This window comes from Dromiciops gliroides, chromosome 4, assembly GCF_019393635.1.
Source record: "Dromiciops gliroides isolate mDroGli1 chromosome 4, mDroGli1.pri, whole genome shotgun sequence".
Classification (NCBI taxonomy): Eukaryota; Metazoa; Chordata; class Mammalia; order Microbiotheria; family Microbiotheriidae; genus Dromiciops; species Dromiciops gliroides.
In genome coordinates this window covers 400,422,227-400,440,106 of record NC_057864.1, presented here as the reverse complement: position 1 = coordinate 400,440,106, position 17,880 = coordinate 400,422,227, and the positions used below count along the sequence as shown (strand labels likewise).

General features: G+C 38.1%; 2 protein-coding genes across 6 annotated transcripts in view; one reads left to right on the top strand and one right to left on the bottom strand.

Annotated features, from left to right (window-relative positions):
- Positions 1 to 865: 865 nt before the first annotated feature.
- On the top strand, positions 866 to 12,807 carry DYNLT1 (dynein light chain Tctex-type 1). The gene is made up of 5 exons (XM_043999850.1): positions 866 to 974; positions 5,213 to 5,254; positions 10,570 to 10,693; positions 10,793 to 10,870; positions 12,221 to 12,807. Exons 1-5 carry the CDS (start codon positions 948 to 950, stop codon positions 12,289 to 12,291), a joined length of 342 nt encoding a protein of 113 aa, XP_043855785.1. The 5' UTR covers positions 866 to 947; the 3' UTR covers positions 12,292 to 12,807.
- Positions 12,808 to 14,078: 1,271 nt separating this feature from the next.
- TMEM181 (transmembrane protein 181) overlaps positions 14,079 to 17,880 on the bottom strand; it is a 100,304-nt gene continuing 96,502 nt past the window's right edge. For all 5 annotated transcript variants that reach the window (XM_044000872.1, XM_044000873.1, XM_044000876.1 and 2 more), the window contains one exon: positions 14,079 to 17,705. In XM_044000872.1, coding sequence (XP_043856807.1) covers positions 17,627 to 17,705 — 79 coding nt within the window. In that variant the 3' untranslated portion in view covers positions 14,079 to 17,626. The remainder of the gene's footprint in view (positions 17,706 to 17,880) is intronic.

Genomic DNA, 17,880 nt, shown 5'->3' with positions numbered 1-17,880 from the left:
CTCACAGCAAAATTCTCAGCTAAGGAACTCACTTCATACTTCACTGAAAAAAAATGAGACCATTTGCCACGTATGCCCCCTTCTTCCTTTCTCCTAATCTCACATAATTCAAAACTCTTCACACTGATCTCAGATAGAGGTGAGCCTTCTCATTGCCAAAGTCAATCCCTCCACATGCATCTTGTCCCCATCCCTTCTCTACTGCTACGCCAGATTGCATCCCCCTTGTCTCTCCAACCTTCCCTTGAAGTATCTCTAGGGCCTAACACAATGCTTGGCACATAGCAAGTTCTTAGGAAATGCTTGTTGATTGGTCAGTATTGTTCAAGTTGCTTTAGCTGGAAGCTGCTTATATTGAAAAAGGACTTTACTTTTACCAGCACTGCTTATTGCCCATCGCTTTGCATGCAGTAATTGTTAAATGTTTGCTAAGCAAAGAATGAATGAGCTCCCTGGCCTCCGCCTCATTTCTCCAAACCCAGGCCCACTCAGGGCCTGTCTGAGGAACTCCTGCGTAAGGCTCAGGCATCTCTCCTTTGAAGCTCACTACCGGGGAAAGGTAAATGGCCCTGCCCTCCTAGCCCTGGTGTTTTGTTGTAGCTACTCCTCTGTAACTTGGCAACTCGGGGAAGCCGGAAGTCCCCATGGGACCCAGTCAACTCTCCCTGCTCCTCAGCCTAGTCCATCCATCCGGGGGAAGACTGCGCCTGCGCCTGAAGCCCAAGAAACCCAGCCAGAGCCTGAAAATTGACAAGTGAGTTTGAAAGTTCAGACATCACAAAGGTCTAAGCCTCTGGACCCCGCCGGCCCACAATGCCATGCGGGGCGGGGGGCGGGGCCGGTCTCCAGGACGGGGCGGGGCGGGGCTTTGGAGAGTGGTGGACAGAAGGCACTGCGCAGGCGCAGTAGGTAGTACTCGCTTGGACAGCGGCGGTTGAGGAGGGAAGATGGACGATTTCCAGGCTTCAGAGGAGGTGAGGGGTCCAGGGTGCAGGGTGGGTCAGCATCTGCGGAGGAGCGGTGACGGGAGGCGGCGAGAGGGAAGAGGAAAGGAGAAGAGGCGGCAGGTCTTGGCTGGAGCGGGGCGGGGGGGACGCAAGCACTTGCCTCTCCTTTGTCACCAACCGGACAACCCAGGCGGCCTCCGCCCCTATTTTTCCCCGATGTCTGACCAGCCGACCCCCCGAGAACGTGGAACTGGGGGGCCCCGCCCCCAACTATAGCTTCCCCTCGGAAAACCAATAGAGGCTGGAGACCTTGCGGGGGGGACTCTGCATTGGGGTGGGGGGCGCGAGCGAGCGGACGAGGTGCCCCCACCCCACCGGGAGGCTTTAATCCGCTTTACTACTGAGTGTTACAGTCATCGTTTTTTAAAAAAACGTATTTTGACAAAGCTATCTTTTGTTTTTACATCTCCCTACTCTAGCGAGCCATCCCTTGTAACCAAGGTTATTAAAACAAAACAAACAAAAAAGGCAGGTGTGTAAAACCAACCCCCATCAATCTTTCAGGTTTGACCGTATATGCAAATAGGCGCTGCATATTTATAATAATAATAATAATAATAATGAAGCCGGCCCAGACCCTTATGTATTGAGGGCTGAAAACGGGAAGGTGAACCAAGTAAGCTCCGTGATTTCCCGGGAAGCCTTGCATCATGCTTGTTGGTGCACTTTCCGTCCTGCAGAAGAGAAGTAGCACATGCAGGGGACTCGCCCACCTCCTCGAGTATTTCATATGTCTTAACCATCCTTCTACATCCATTGATCTGCTCCACGTAAAGGAATAATAGAAGGGAAAAAAATCACTCCTTTAGCCAGTAATGCTGAATCTTACCCTCTACTCCCTTTCCCCAATACTCTTATTCTTAGGGGCGTGGCAGCACAAAGCATTTGTCAGTTGTATTGGTCTTAAAGTAAACTAGTCATTCCTCTAAAACAGATTTTCTAACTGACAATACTCTTATTTTCAGGTATGTGCTGGCACAAAGCACCTGTTAGTCTGCAGTATTGGTCTTTTTTTTTTTTTTTTAGTGAGGCAATTGGGGTTAAGTGACTTGCCCAGGGTCACACAGCTAGTAAGTGTTAAGTGTCTGAGGTCAGATTTGAACTCAGGTCCTCCTGAATCCAGGGCCGGTGCTCTATCCACTGCGCCACCTAGCTGCCCCCAGTATTGGTCTTAATGTAGACAAACTACTTATTCTTCCAAAACAAATGATCCCTAGTTCCTAGCTCTGGATTTGCTATCTATATTGTCTGCACAGTGCAGACATGCTTAGTATGAAGGGCTTCCTTTGTTTTCCATTGCGTGAGGTACATCTAGGAATGGCTGGTAGATTTTTGTATTTCATTCCCTTTTTGACTTTGAAAACAGCATGGTCTTTTATTGCTTCTCCCCCAAAATGCAGGAGGATTAATTTGCATAACAGATATATTGGTCTTTTAATGTGGTCTATTGCAGTGGGTTTGCAATGTATGATAACCATTTAGTGTAATAGTAGATGTTATTTGTTTGGTAGTTACTCGTGCTGACATTAAATTGTTTTATTTTGTTAAAAATTCAAACAAAAGGGTGTCCTAGTGAAATGTATAGGTGGATTTTTAAAAAGCATTCACCTCCTTTCATTTAAAAGAGAGTTTGAAAATGGTTTGTTTTTTTTAATAATTAAGATTGAATTGCTAGAGTTCCTATTGATAGTCTAATTTTCTACCTGTGAAACATGATATTTCTTTTTCTTTTTTCTTTTTCTTTTTCTTTTTCTTTTTTTTACAGGGCAATGAGGGTTAAGTGACTTGCCCAGGGTCACCCAGCTAGTAAGTGTCAAGTGTCTGAGGCCAGATTTGAACTCAGGTGCTCCTGAATCCAGGGCCGGTGCTTTATCCACTGTGCCACTTAACTGCCCCCAACATGATATTTCTTAATACTCATAAGATTAATGATAGTAAAAAGGATACTTGTGAAAATATGTAACAAACCAAGGAAAACCTTTGATACACAGTCATAATCTTGAGGAATGGCATGGTGTAATATGAATGAGTGTAATTTTTTCAAAACTACATTTCTCCCCCCTGGATATTCACTCAACAATATGGTCTTTTACAATTTCACTTTCATGTTCTCCATGTTTTGTAGTAAAAATTACCCAGTGTTTAAGGAAAACCTGGCTTCAAGTCCCATTTCTGATACATAGTAGTTGTGGGATCCTGGGCAAGTCACTTGACCTCTCAGTGCTTTTTGTAACTCCCATAGAACAAATCTTCTTAAACTGTGGATTTATGGGGTAGAGTAAACAAATGTGAAGATCTCAAAAAATTTGGCAACAGTAAAAAGTTATTTATGCCTATTTTATATACCTATAGACCCAGGGACAAGTAAAAATTTCTCTGGCAAAAAAGGGTCACTAGTGAAAAAACTTTAAGAAGCCCAGTCTTAGACTATAACTTGCAAAGAAATGCCAACCTGCAATGGTGGAGGAAGATTTTCTTATTTTGAGAGTTCCCTGTATCAGTGAAATCAGTTCCATGCCTATCCTTTTTCCTACCTGCACTCCATTAAAAGTTCATTTTAAAATCTCTTTCACATTTCAATGTGTTGAAATTTGTACAAGTGGCTTTTTTTGGTTCAGATGTCATGAAAGCTATTCCTATTTAGACTTCTTGGAGCAATAAAAATCTCTAGTTATGTGGTCCTTTCTGTTTAACCAGATGGCTTTGTTTCTAATAAGTTGTTTCCTCTGAATACTCCAGGTCAGGTAAATATGCAGTCAGTTCTTATCTGCCAGTGAAGAGTGCTTTGTAAATTTCTAAAAACAACAAACAAAAACATCTTCCCAGTGTAACTTCTGAGAGGCAAGGAACTTTGCTGGACCAAGACTGGTAATATAATACCTGGGTAGTGGACAGAAACTATTACTTAGAGGATACACAATAAGGAATTGATTATTATCTTGTTGTTACAAATTTTTCTATTGGCGATAAGAAGTAAATCTAACTTATTGTTTTTCTTTTGGGTTATATTAATTAGAGTAAAATTTTAAGTTTGCACCTACTAAGTGCTGCCTCTTTTTAAGATATGTGACCACAATAAGCAACTGCTTGGGACCTTATTTAAACTAGTAACAGCATCATGAAGGTAATACTGGAAATCATGTAGAAAATTCAGCCTTATGGTTTCTGACTGGATTGGTTTGTCTCTCCATAAGAGTACTGTATTTGGAAGCAGAGGCCCTGGGTTCATATTCTGGCTCTTTCATTTATGTACTATTGGGCAAGTCATTTAACCTCTCTGGGCCTCAGTTTCCTCACCTTTAAAATAAAGAGTTTTGGATTAGATGACCTTTAAGGTCCCTTTCACCTCTTAAGTCTGTGATAGAATTACAGAATCCTGTTATATTGCCTTTAGGAATGTGTCATGTGGAAAAGTATTAACTACTAAAGTTCTGCTCCAATATCTTCTTGTGGCATGAAGGTGACCCTGGTTTCTCAGAGGTGAGCTTGGTGCTAGCAGTCCTTAAGCTATGACAGGTCCAACAAACTGAAAAGGCTTTTTTAGTATGAGTCTTTTGTTTTGTTTTGTTTGCCTAGCTAAGTTTGGAGAGGCTCATGAACAGATTGAATGCAAAGTAATAATTTCTTGACCATAGCATCTTTTCATAGACCATCTACTAAGGTGTTAAGAAGTTGGTTGAATTCAGCATCAGTGAGGGAATCCCATACTAACAAAATCACGTCTTAAAATAAAAACTTCTAATACATTTCGTTTTCAAAAAAGATTGTTTAAAGCTAGTATGTCAAAATTTACTCAGTCCACAATTGCCTTTAAAATGGTAAGCTAAGGAACTCATAACTTTTTTTTTTCAAATAATTAAGCAGTATAATTAAAGATACAGTCCAGTTTGCAGTAAAGTCTGGCAGTCTTTGGGTTTTGTTATATAATTAAAAACAAAAACAAAACTATTTGAACAGAAAAAAGTCCTTTGTCCTAGTTCTGCCACTAATAACGGGACCTTGAGAAAGTCATTTCACTTTTGAGTTTTTCTTCCATCTGTAAAATGGGGGTGGGAGAGGGGAAGAGGTTGACCCAGATTAACCTAATTACCTTCCATTTCTAAAAATTCTGTAATCATCTAACCTTGTATTATGTGGAAAAACTTGAATAAAATAGAATTGAGTCTTTTACACAGCTTTAATTTTACTAATTTTTTTCTTGCCAGACCTCTTTTGTGGTTGATGAAGTGAGTAACATTGTAAAAGAGGTAAGATACAAACAAGCAGTTTCTCAATTTTTAATTAATAGTTGGTAAATAACATTCTGTATTAAGAAAGAATATTTCACGAACTGATTTTAAGTTGTTTCAAGTGGTACTATGTTAGCTGTGACCTTTAAAACTTTTTTACATGAATTTTTAAATTATGTATGTTGTTTGCCCTATACATAGGATGTAAATTTTGTATTTAAAAATGATAATTAAGATGTTTTTATTGACTATAGCTTTAACTTAGGTGCCATATATGAGAAAATTCATATGGACTAATAGTAAATGAATTTATTTTTTTAAAAAACTTCCTGAATATAGAAACTAATTTGCCACCAGCAGCACCTAATTTAAAAATAAAATGAGGGTACAGAGGAGATGGTAAATTTGTTTGTTTGTTTTTTGGGGTTTTTTGCGGGGCAATGAGGGTTAAGTGACTTGCCCAGGGTCACAGAGCTAGTAAGTGTCAAGTGTCTGAGGCCAGATTTGAACTCAGGTACTCCTGAATCCAGGGCCGATGCGCTATCCACTGTGCCACCTAGCTGCCCCGAGATGGTAAATTTAATGAATAAAAGATCTAAAATATTTCATGATTAACTTGTCATCCTTAAATCCTAATTTTTCAGGAACTGAATTTTTAGTTTCTGGCTTGTTCACTGCCTTGTTTCACTAATAGCTTTTGAACGTTCAACTTTTGCCACTATCAATATTAGTGTTTTTACTAAAAGACAGTGAGGTTAGGGAAAAAAGGAGGTCATGAAAATCAAAACTAGTCCTAATGTTAGATTCCCTATGAGGTTTGTTAAGATAATTGCAAATTATCTAACTTTAATGTTCTGTTCCTCTTTTCTATCACCACACATATTTTAGAATTAATTCTAATTGGTAAAATAAGTGGTAAAGTAATGGCTTACTAGAACTGTAAGAAATCACATAAGATACATCTGGAAAAGAAAGGCAAATTCTTTTTTTCTTAATAGTTAATAAATTTGCCATTGGTTAGCATTGAAAATTAGACATTTTCAAGTTGCCATAACAGTTTGTTTTTTCTAAATATAACTAGACTGAGACCAATTTACACAGTTACTACAATATTATAAATTAAAGCAAAACTAAAAGACAGCTGAATTGTGATTAAATGGACTGAACAAGGGGCAGCTAGATGGCGCAGTCAGGAGTACCTGAGTTCAAATCTGGCCTCAGACACTTAACACTTACTAGCTGTGTGACCCTGGGCAAGTCACTTAACCCCAGTTGTCTCATTAAAAAAAAAAACCAACAACAACAACAAATGGACTGAACAATATCAGTCAGTCTGAGAGAATGTATCACTCTCTCAGCTCTTTGAAGAAGGGGTAGAGTACAGGTATAGAAGATGGTATATGTTACTCCACATGGTCACTGTGTTGGTTTTGTATAGTTGTTTTTCTTTGTTATAATGGAAGTTTCAGTGGAGTGGGTAGTATGTGGAAAAATGACTGTTGTGTAAAAAAAGGCATTAACAAAATTATATAAATGCAGAATCAGGGAGTACAAAAGTGAAATAGCACAAACACTCAGAAATGGGTGGGTATCATGCTGTAAACAGGAATTGTGCTGGAGGTTTATTAAACAGTCAGGCAAGCCCCAACTTGTCTACTGTATTGCATTGGTTTTTGGTAACTAAACAACAGGTAAAGTTTTTTTAAAAAGGTATTTATGTTCTTTATTGGTGCTGTCAAACATAAAAACAGATCTCAGTGACTGCATATTGACTTAGAAAACCATAAATTATTATTGAATAGCCTGTATTGTATTTTTACTCATTAAACATTTTCAAATTACATTTTTATCTAGTTCCTGAGTTTGATAACTCTCTTCTAGATCAGCATAGAAGGGCTGATTGACAGTGAGTTTGTGCCAATTAATGCATTAAAAAACTAATTTAAAATAATCAAAATCGTGAACTATAACATCTTCAACAGTAATTCTAGTCTTTGGTTGCTTCTTACAGTATCACAAGCCTTAGACTAGTCTTTTATCTTTAGGAATTAATCTGCTTGCTCTCAAATTATTTTCAGTCTCAGAAACTCCAAAACTTGGTTACTTTAATCCTAGAAGTAACCATCTCCTCTGTTTCTAGGCTAGTTAGATGTAGATGTGGAGAGTCTTATAGACAAAAGAATGAATAATAAAACATTACTTAAGCATTTGTTATTTTCTGGCTACTGTCTAAGCATTTGGTATACAAATAAATACAAGGAAGCAAAACAATTCCTGTCCTCAAAATGCTTACATTCTAATGGGGGAAGGCAACAAATAAGAAGGGGCTAGAAAGTCGGGGTGGGGGTGGTGATGAATGGCACTATGTTTCAGAAATGACCTGGAAGTGATGTGAGGCCTGGTTCTGGACAAGATAAGGGAAAAGCTCAGAGCCTAGGGGCAAAAGATGTGGGATATAAATTAGGCTGAGGTCTTAGGGTTTAGGTCAAGGTTTATTAGGGTATATTCTGGCCATCAGACCTGATTCCATTACCTGTATACTCAGCCTAAATTTTTGGAACTTGCTGGTTCTTAAACATGGCAGCTAGGAAATGGAAAGAGAATATTGTTCTATGCATATACAGATTTAAGTGTAAAATTGTGGTAAAATGGCCAGACAGCAGAGTTTAGTTCATCTGCATATTTTTCATATCAAATTAATCTTTGCTAGTTTTTTGCATATACTTTTGTATTTGGATACAAGCCAATCCATTCCTAAAACGTAGCACCTTTCCTTTAGTGTTTAATGTGTTTGAATTTGTCATCCAGTTTAATCTTTGTCATTAAATTTTAGATGAATATTGTGGCCAATTCAGCTCTTTACTATCCCCAATTCTAAATTTAAGTGTTTGGTATGATCATGGTAATATTTAATCCTTTGGATACAGGACTACAATGAATGTTCAGTGCTCTACATATACATACATACATACACACACACTCCTATACTTATTAGAGGCATTGTGAATATAGTGGATAGCAGATTGGCCTTGTTTAAGCCCTATCTCTGATATGTCCTGGCTCTATGACTCTGGACAAGTAGTAACCTTTCTCAATGCCCCAAATGAGTTGTTGGTCTTCAATAGTGGAGAGTGTTGCAATCTCCACACTCTGGGAGTAGTGGAAATGGACACCAAATATAGATACATAAATACCACAATAGAGGCAACTTGGTATGGTAGGAAAAACACTTGATTTAGAGCCAGAACTAGTTTAAAGTTTAGACTTTGCCACTTATGGTGTACATACAAGATCATACAACCAATGCCACTTCACTGTTCTGAATTCTAAGATAGGAAAAGAGTAACCGTGCTAACTTCCCCATGGGGTTGTAGAAAGGTTCAAATGAGATTAGGTATGTACTGTGTTGTTTGTCTTTGTGTCCAGCGTCTACCACACTGCCTTGTAGATGTTAATAAATGCATATTTAAAGGTATGAATGTGTTTGCTTCCAAACAGATCTAATCTAAAAGGCTCTAAACTGAAATGGAAGGTGGAAGGAGAAAACTGAGTGTTTCCCCTCCCAACACACACACACACACACACACACACACACACACACACACACACACACTTCCATCAAATATAGATATCATAGAGAGTGTAGCTACAAAATAGGAAGAATAGCAGAAGTGGCCCAGGAAACAAAATCCAAGAAAGCCAACAATCAAACCCATGGCCTTGGATGTCTACACTAAAATATACTTTAGTATAGACAAACAAGCTAGGTTAATGGACTTGAACTCCTAAAACAAAGAAGAAAATTTGATCCTATATGTATCCCTGAGAATTGATAGGAGATTCCTGACTGGCATAGGGCTCAAGAAGGGCATACCTCATGTAAAAGCATCCTAGGATCATAGATTGAGCTGGAGGAGACTTCTGAGCAGCCCTATCATTTTCATAAATGAAATTGTGGCCCAGAGAGTAAAGTGGAAAGGGCGGGTACAGATCAGCAGGATAGATTAAGATACACATGTGAGAGAAAATTTGTGAATGAGAAGGGAGAAATGCGATTTCAGAGGGTTTAGAGAAAGGATAGGTAAGATTCCATGGATAAAATTCTATAGGAGAAGTCAGCCCAGGGGTGAGGAAATACTCTCAAGAATCAAAATCTGAAAACATAAAGGAATAATCCTCATGAGGAGGCAAAGTGAAAGTTGTTTTAAAAGACCAGATGCTCATAAAGGTATATATGATTTACTTGCCAGGTCTCACACAACTCAATGTTAGGAAGGACAGTCAACCTAATGGATGAAAGAATCAGGATCCCAACAGGTCTGGCAAGCTAGAAAATTGGGCTGAACTAATAAGATGTTATTTAGGATTGTAAATTCAAAGCTGGAAAGAACCTTTGAGGCTGTCTAGTTCAACCACTTCTTTTTTTAAGGATGAAGAGAGAGAGAGTTTAATGACTTGTCCAGTGTCACACAGGTGATGGAGTCAGTGTTCAAACCCAGGACTTCTGACTCCAAATCCAGTGAGTCTTACAATCGAGTTTTAAAAAATCACCTCCAAATGTACAGGATGGGGGAGACATGGTTAGATAGTTTATGTGAAAAAGACCCAGTGGTTTTAGTATGCACTACAAGCTTCAACAGGCATTTAGGCTGTATGCCGAGGAAGACATTATGTCTAAGACTATGGGACTATGTATGACAGCCCCATTGTACTCTGGCCTGGTCTGACCCAAAGTATCATAATCAGTTCTGGGGATATATTTAGGAAGGACATTGATAAGCTGGAGAGTAGCCAGGATGGTGAGTGACTGTGATTTCATGCTGTAATTAAGATCCCTTGAAGGAATGTGGAATGTAGGTTGTTTAGCCTGAAGAAGGGAAGATTTAAGGGGGACACAGTGGCTCTCTTAAGGTATTTAAAGGACTGTCATTTGAAAGATATTTATTCTACTTGGTCCCAGAAGTCACAACCAAGAATAATGAGTGGAAGTTGCAATGAGGAAAATCGAGGTTTGAGTAGGGAAAACATTCCTAATGATAAGAGCTGTCCAAAAGTGAAAGGAGTGCTTCTGGAAGGTAGTGGGTCTTCAAGGAAAAGCTGCTTAATTATGTAGGGTATTTTATTGGCGTTTCTTGTTTAGGTAAAGGCTTAACTAAATGCCCTCTGAAATACCTTCCAACTCTGAGTTTCTTTGGATAGTGGCATATATTCATTTTAAAATTTCTTCAAAAGATAACAATGTTAATATTTACTTAAGTTTTATGTTATCAAAATTTGTAAATGCCAGATTTGTTAAAAGCTTGTTAACTATACCCTGTGCTATACTTCCCTAGGCCATAGAAAGCGCAATTGGTGGTAACGCTTATCAACACAGCAAAGTCAATCAGTGGACAACAAATGTAGTAGAACAAACTTTAAGTCAACTTACCAAGTTGGGGAAACCATTCAAGTACATTGGTAAGAATTTTTTTAAAAATACATTTAAAGTGGATGCACAGAAAAGCAATGCACTATCATCACATGAATTTCTCTAATTAAAGTTTCTCTTTTCTTAAGTGACCTGTGTGATTATGCAGAAGAATGGAGCTGGGCTGCATACAGCAAGCTCTTGCTTTTGGGATAACACCAGTGATGGTATGAAATTATTTTAAATGTATGAGAATTGTCTTTTTATTCTTACTGAAAGTTTACAAGTTTCTTGATTAGGTTAAGAGAATTGCTATACATAAGCATTTTTTACTTTTGTTGTGATTAAATTGCTTTATATTAAATATCCAGCCAAGGTTCTAACATTTGGAGTTTTAAAATTCAAGAAACATTAAATACCCAGGTCTTCCTAACTCTGTGCGGAGGCCAACTTTCTATCCATCGTGCCATGCTGCTTCTTGGTGCACTCACTTTTAGAAGGATGTAGCAGTCAGGACCATAGGAGAACCCTGGCAGTTCAATGTAGCTCAATGTATACCCAGAAGGAAAGGGGTGGTGGTATGCAGTAGCAAATGTTGCATAAAGGTCAAGGGTAAAGACAAAAAAAAAATGCTATCAGATTTAGTAGTAATGTCATGGAGAGCCATTAAAAAAATAACATTTTAGGGGCAGCTAGATGGCGTAGTGGATAAAGCACCGGTCCTGGATTCAGGAGTATCTGAGTTCAAATCCGGCCTCAGACACTTGACACTTACTAGCTGTGTGACCTTGGGCAAGTCACTTAACCCCCATTGCCCCACAAAATTAAAAAAAAAATAACATTTTCATTTGTTTCATTAAATATTTCCAAATTATGTTTTTTAAAAATTTTAATTTTTTTCAGTTTGACCTTGAGCTCCAAATTCCCTCCCTCCTTCCCCTCCCCCACCCCTTAAGAAGGCAAGCAAGATATCAATTATACATGTGAAGGGATGCAAACCATTTCCATATTAGCCATGTGCAAAAGGAAACCCAAAGAAAGTGAAAAAAGTATGTTTCAGTTCATCAGTGGAGAGCAGTTTCAGTAAGTGATGGAAACCAGATGGAAAGTTGAATAGAAGTAGGTCCTAAGAAGGTAGAAACCAGAAGTTTAGGCTACTTTTGCAACTCTAGCAGTAAAAGAGAAGGGACAACAATGATCTGAGGTTGGGATAGTAGAGTAAAAAAAAAAAATAAATGTTTTTGTTTGTTTTAAAATGGGAGTTCCAGGTATGTTTCTAAGGCTTATGTAAAGCAAAGAGTGAAGATGGAAAGATCAAAGACCCATTGAAAGAGTGGTTTCTTGGAGCCAGGTCATAGAGGGAGATGAGACAGGAAATGGGGGAGATCATTTTAGCAAAGAAAGGATGAATTGAGGACATGAAGAAGTGCAAAGGGGAGTTGAGGTCTAAAAAGGTGCTAAAATATATATCCTGATCTTACTGTATGTCAAATAGAAGTAAGAAAAATTGTATGTAATTCACTGAAACAACTTTTAAAATTTTAAATGCTAAATGTGCTTTTTTGTTATTTCCATAGGAAGCTGCACAGTGAGATGGGAGAATAAGACCATGTACTGTATAGTCAGTGCCTTTGGACTGTCAATTTAACTTTCCTGGAACTGTATGGCCTCATTTTTTTTTAACCACTTCCATTCCATGGTCTGTCTACGTACTGTGAATTCAGCAAACTTTTAAAAGGTTTTAAAAGTATCTTGTACTTTCAGATGTAGGGGGGAAATCCCAAATGGCCGCTGTTACATGGGTTACACACTTCACTTTGTTCACTGTCAGTCGACATCCAGTATTGTTACTTTGTCTTAACTCTTCAATACTTCCAAGTATTCAAAGGTGCTAAAAATGAAATCTGCTGCAGCATGACACTTTTTCTAATTTCTGAAATGATTTATATAATACACTAACTTCCCACTTTATACTTTTCTTAGGAGAATAATAAATTATTAAAATTCAGAAATTCTGGTGTTGGGTTTTTAAGGTTCTGGAAAATCAGAATTCATAGTCCTAGACATCCAGTTGAAAAATCAACTGTGGAAGCTTATTTGACTATACCATAATAAAAGAGAGGCAGGGGCAGCTGGGTGGCACCGCAGATAGAGCACCAGCCCTGGAATCAGGAGGACCTGAGTTCAAATCCAGCCTCAGACACTTAACACTTACTAGTTGAGTGACCCTGGGCAAGTCATTTAACCCCAACTGCTTCACTTAAAAAAAAAGAGTATAGGGGCTTGAGGGGCAGCTCGGTAATGCAGTGGATAAAGCACTGGCCCAGGATTCAGGAGGATCTGAGTTCATATCCTGCCTCAAACACTTGACACTAGCTGTGTGGCCTTGGGCAAGTCATTTAACCCTCATTGCCCCACCAAAAAAAAAAAAAAAAAGGTTTATCGGCTTGAGGAAACTCCCTTCTCCCAATGCAGTATGCCACCTCTGCAACTTAGTGTCTTAGTAGCCCAGAGCACTGCCCAGGGTCACACTTGAAGAGTCTTCTTTGTTTTGAGGCCAGATTTTTACTATAGCATACTACCTCTCAACATTAGAAGTATTGTGTCCTTTCCATTCCAAGTACATTAAACCATTTAGAAATGAAATAAAGATTAATTCAGCTGACTTTTTAGAGATAGAAATACTTATGTAGCTCTAAGAAGCTGAAATATACAACTCTAAATCTTTAAAGAGCTGATTTTGCTCAGTGTTTAGTTTTTCTTACCCTGAGTTTGTAAAGGTTTGTAGCAATTAGAGGTGACTACACAGAGACAAAGACAGATGCCCTTTTTTTTCTTTTTTTGGTGAGGCAATTGGGATTAAGTGACTTGCCCAAGGTCACACAGCTAGTAAGTGTTAAGTGTCTGAAGCCGGATTTGAACACAGGTTCTCCTGACTCCAGGGCTGGTGCTCTATCCACTGCACCACCTAGCTGCCCCAACCTTGTCCCTTTTCATACCCTAACCTCAAATCTACTTTCTAGGGACTTAAAATAAGTTTATAGTTTCAAATTGTAACAACCCCTGGGAGAAAGCCATGCTTTATCGAAACAAAACCTGAAGTCAGTATTTGTAACAATAAGATCTAGGCTGGTGGCTCTTTTCCCTAATGCCTTTAAATCCCTCATGTTGAGTGGGCCAAACTAATTTTATATATAAAAAAGGGAAACAAATATATCTAGATGCAAATTTGATGTCAGAATACAGAAAAGTTTATTTATGAACATATTTATTGAAAGTATGATCTTAGGATCCACCCCCAAAATCAATGAGATTTGCTAAAAGCAAACAACTATTTGTCTGATTTGACAGAATACCCTATATTGAATATGACAACCTTCCTCAAAAGTTGTGTTGTAATAACACAGTTCATTGATATATCACTCATACAAATCCTTCCTTTTGGTATACAAGTTTAAATATAATTTTATTTTATAAATATTACAATTTTATTTAAAAAGTCAGTTTGTAGTACTACAAGTCCCTTCTGCATTTCACAGCACTATACACCTGGAATCAAGATCAAACAAGGATAAAAAGATGGCACTGCATAAAGCAAATTCCCTTTGACCTAGAGAAGGAATTATTAGAAGATTTTTATCTTTTAAAAATCTAACTTAAAAGGTCAGAATCTTTCCTCCTTAAAGGAAAAGTACAGATTTACATATAAGCAAAAGTGAGACCTTATATTGGTTTCTGTGGATAAGAAGAGTTGGAAAAAAATAATTCCCCAGGTAATATTTTAAGTTAGATTTGTACACTTTAGTAAATAGTGTTAGTCCAAAAATTAGGCTGAACCACTAAATTGATTTTTGAAAGTAAAAAGTTTACAGGTAAACACTGAAAAACATGTATTAAAAAACCAAACTGATTAATAGAAAAAAGGGAGTTGGGGAAGAAGTCCCAGTCTCTTCAGATTGATAGTGTAATTCTATAAACATTTGGGGCCACTGACACCGTCTCTACAACGGATTACAATTGGCAAAAATGTCATAATCTCACATAATCAAGCAAATAGTTACAAATGTAGTAGTACTCTAGCCTTTCTCGAAGACACAGTTTATTATGCTATTGGTTCCATTATTTTGGGGGAAAGATGATTAAACCAGGAAGGAAAAATTCTTTATTGCTGTGATTCAATAATAAACATATCATGTATATTAAGTGAAAGCTCAATTTTTCCTCTACCCCTCATCAGAACAAAACTTGAAATGTCCATGGCCATCTTCTAGCACATACCTTTAGAGTGGCCCAAAGTGCAAAATTCTCCCAAACTTTCCAAAAATGTCTCCATCCAGGCTATTAAGGAAGGACAAGAGCCAGTTCTTTGGCTTTGTGGTATATATTTGTAAAGTTTGGATTCATGCCCCAAGCCTGATGAAAAAAACCAGAACAAAACCAGGAATGTTCTTCTTACAAATAGTTCTCAGCAAAATGTAATGTCCAGTTTAATTACTATGTGGTAAATATGTTTTGAATGCTGGATAATATAACACTTTTGAATATGAACATGTTATCCCAAATAAAAATAGAGTGTGCCTGGTTTAATAAAAAGAACATTTTCCCCTAAAGCAAGACTCTTTCATAAGTAGATAGAATATGAAAAAAATAAAGTATCTATTTGCTAAGCAAGGACTCTTTCGGGAATAATTGGAATATAAAAAAAAAAAAAGCAAAGTATACATTTGCTCTCCCATATTTTTAGTTCAATGATTTTGGTGCCTGAAGAGTAAAATTATAAAGATGTCAGTCAATGGAAACCTGAATTTCATCTTGCAAGTAAAAAAATGATCTTTTCAAAACAGGGATCTAAACATGGATTTCAAAATTCCCCCACTATTTACAAGGATGAAGAAACAAGAGCATTCCAGATCACAGATGACAATTATTTATAACAAAACTAGTAAAATACATTCTAGAATCTATTAACTGGCACAAGCCATCGATATCTTATCTAAAATTATTTTTAAAGTAGGCCTGATAGAAGATATATTAAAATTCTATTTAAAAAATTATTCTAATATCACTGGCTACACAGAATAAAATACCAAGACATTACGGATATAAAAACTTTGTAAACCTTGAATCACCTTTGTCATCTTAAAGTAATTTTCATTCAAACATTGATTTCTTTAAACAAGAGTTTTAAAACTACAGAAATCTAAGTGGAAGTCCATATTAAGCAACAGAGGTAATTAATGGTACCACCACACCACTAAAGGTTAACTTATAAAGAGATAGTTTTTGTTTATCACCATGAAGAACATTCCCATGAACATTTGAGGTCCTAGCACTGCAGGGAAGAAAGCATAATTCTAATTGCACACAACAGACATTTAAATGTGGGTACACCTAGGAAGGAGAAGGGTACTAAGCATGCATCATACATCATACTATTTACGCCTGTTCTCCAGGATATCATCTGCAGGGATTTCCACAGTGCACACCAGGTCAAAGATTAGCATCAGAAAGGAAGATGCAGGAAGAAATGCAAAGGCACACCTGTAACTCTGCTTTTAAATTAATCCTCCAGGAAAGGGGGAGTTGAAAACTCTTGGGGGCCTTCCATGCTGTGTTACCATAGCTCTGGAATTTCAAAACTGTGACCCATAAACAGTGACTTACTTCTTTTGTTCACACAAAGCTCCAATTGGGTTTCTGCAGAAAATGATTTTCCTCTCAAATAGGTTTTCTGAACAAACTTTGTTTCAAAACTGACATGAAAATTATTTAATTTTATTGGTTTTTCAATATACAACTGAAAAAACTTCCCAGGATTCCACTCCATCATTCATTTATGTAATGGAGCTCTGAAGTTGCACAGCCTCTATTCTTCATTGGACTCATCAGTTTCCCTCCCCCAACCCCAACATGAGAAGGGGGAAGGACGTACTTACTGGTCAAACTGCCCAGCAGTAGTTGAAGCTATCATCAATGGTTTAAATGCCTATTTCTTTATATTAGGGGATGGAGGGAGCCAGCCTATCAGGTCATACTGTATACTTAGAGGTACACAGCACTCCTGGCTGAGCCTCAACTTAATGCTTTATTTCTAAACTGGAGGATAATTTAACTCAAGCAACTTAAGTGACCTGGTGTGGTGTTTGCCAGCAAACAGCAGCATGCTGCCCCCTTGAGGCAGTCACAATAAGTTTCTAAGTTTCCCTTGGACTTAAAGAGGGAAGAATGTCTATAGAGAGGAGAATGTTGCCATTTTCTTGCATGACATCATCATCATCATATCTGGCATTTATAAAGTACTGTAAGGTTTGCAAAGCACTTTCCAAACATCGTCTCCTTCCAGCCTCACAACCATCTCGTGAGGTAGGTGCTATAATTCTCATTTGACAGGAGTTTAAATAAGAGGGGATGGGACTTACTCAGGGTCATACAGCAAGTAAGTGCCTGAGGCAAGACTCGAATCAGGCTATCCTGACTCCAACACTCTCTCCACTGGGCCACTTAGTGGCTCCTAAGTGCTTTTACATCACTTCAAGAGAATATGCTACAAAAGAAGAATGCACACATCTTTAGACTAAAAATGAGGGTGACCTGGAGGCATCAGGAGCTCTGGGATACCACAGGACTCTGAAACCTTCAGTTCAGGAGCAGCTACTTTAGCTCCAATGAAATGATGCTCTAACATAAAAAGGTTTCTCCTTACAATCGTTCAAAGGGCCATTTGGTCTTTACCATTTGCCACTCTCCCCCTCTCATCTCCCTACCCTGCTAATACCTTTCCCCAACATTGTAATTTTTTCCTTTGGTCCTGGTTGGTCTTTAAAAAATCAGTAAACACAAAGAAGTAAAGGGAAAACTGCCTTTCTTGTGAGGAAACATTCAGCTTTAAGCAGAGGGCTAGGGAAGGCTGGAGAGTTGGAGCACTGAGGAAAAGTGTCCAGGACCTTCTCTAGCCAGCCAAGCTGGTCTCCACTGAAGCGCCATCAATCGCTGTCAGACTCTTCTTTGTACTTGGCTCTAATGGCCTGGCCATTCTGCAGGGGCATCTCTTCATAGTCACTCCTATTAACAAAGAGACCTTTGAAAGCATTCTCTTTCTGACAACAGGTACACATTTGGTTCTTATCTTCCCAAATGATTTGCCATTCTATGTAGCACTCATTTCAAGAGAAACTTTGTTCCTTTTTTCATATCCAATTTATATGACCTAAACCCTCACCTCCCAACTCATTATACC

Excerpts from the sequence above, each read along its gene's own strand:
- DYNLT1 (XM_043999850.1), top strand. The coding sequence starts at position 948 with ATGGACGATTTCCAGGCTTCAGAGGAG. Across the intron at positions 975-5,212 it reads ATTTCCAGGCTTCAGAGGAG|ACCTCTTTTGTGGTTGATGA; the intron begins GTGAGGGGTCCA and ends TTTTCTTGCCAG. Across the intron at positions 5,255-10,569 it reads TGAGTAACATTGTAAAAGAG|GCCATAGAAAGCGCAATTGG; the intron begins GTAAGATACAAA and ends ATACTTCCCTAG.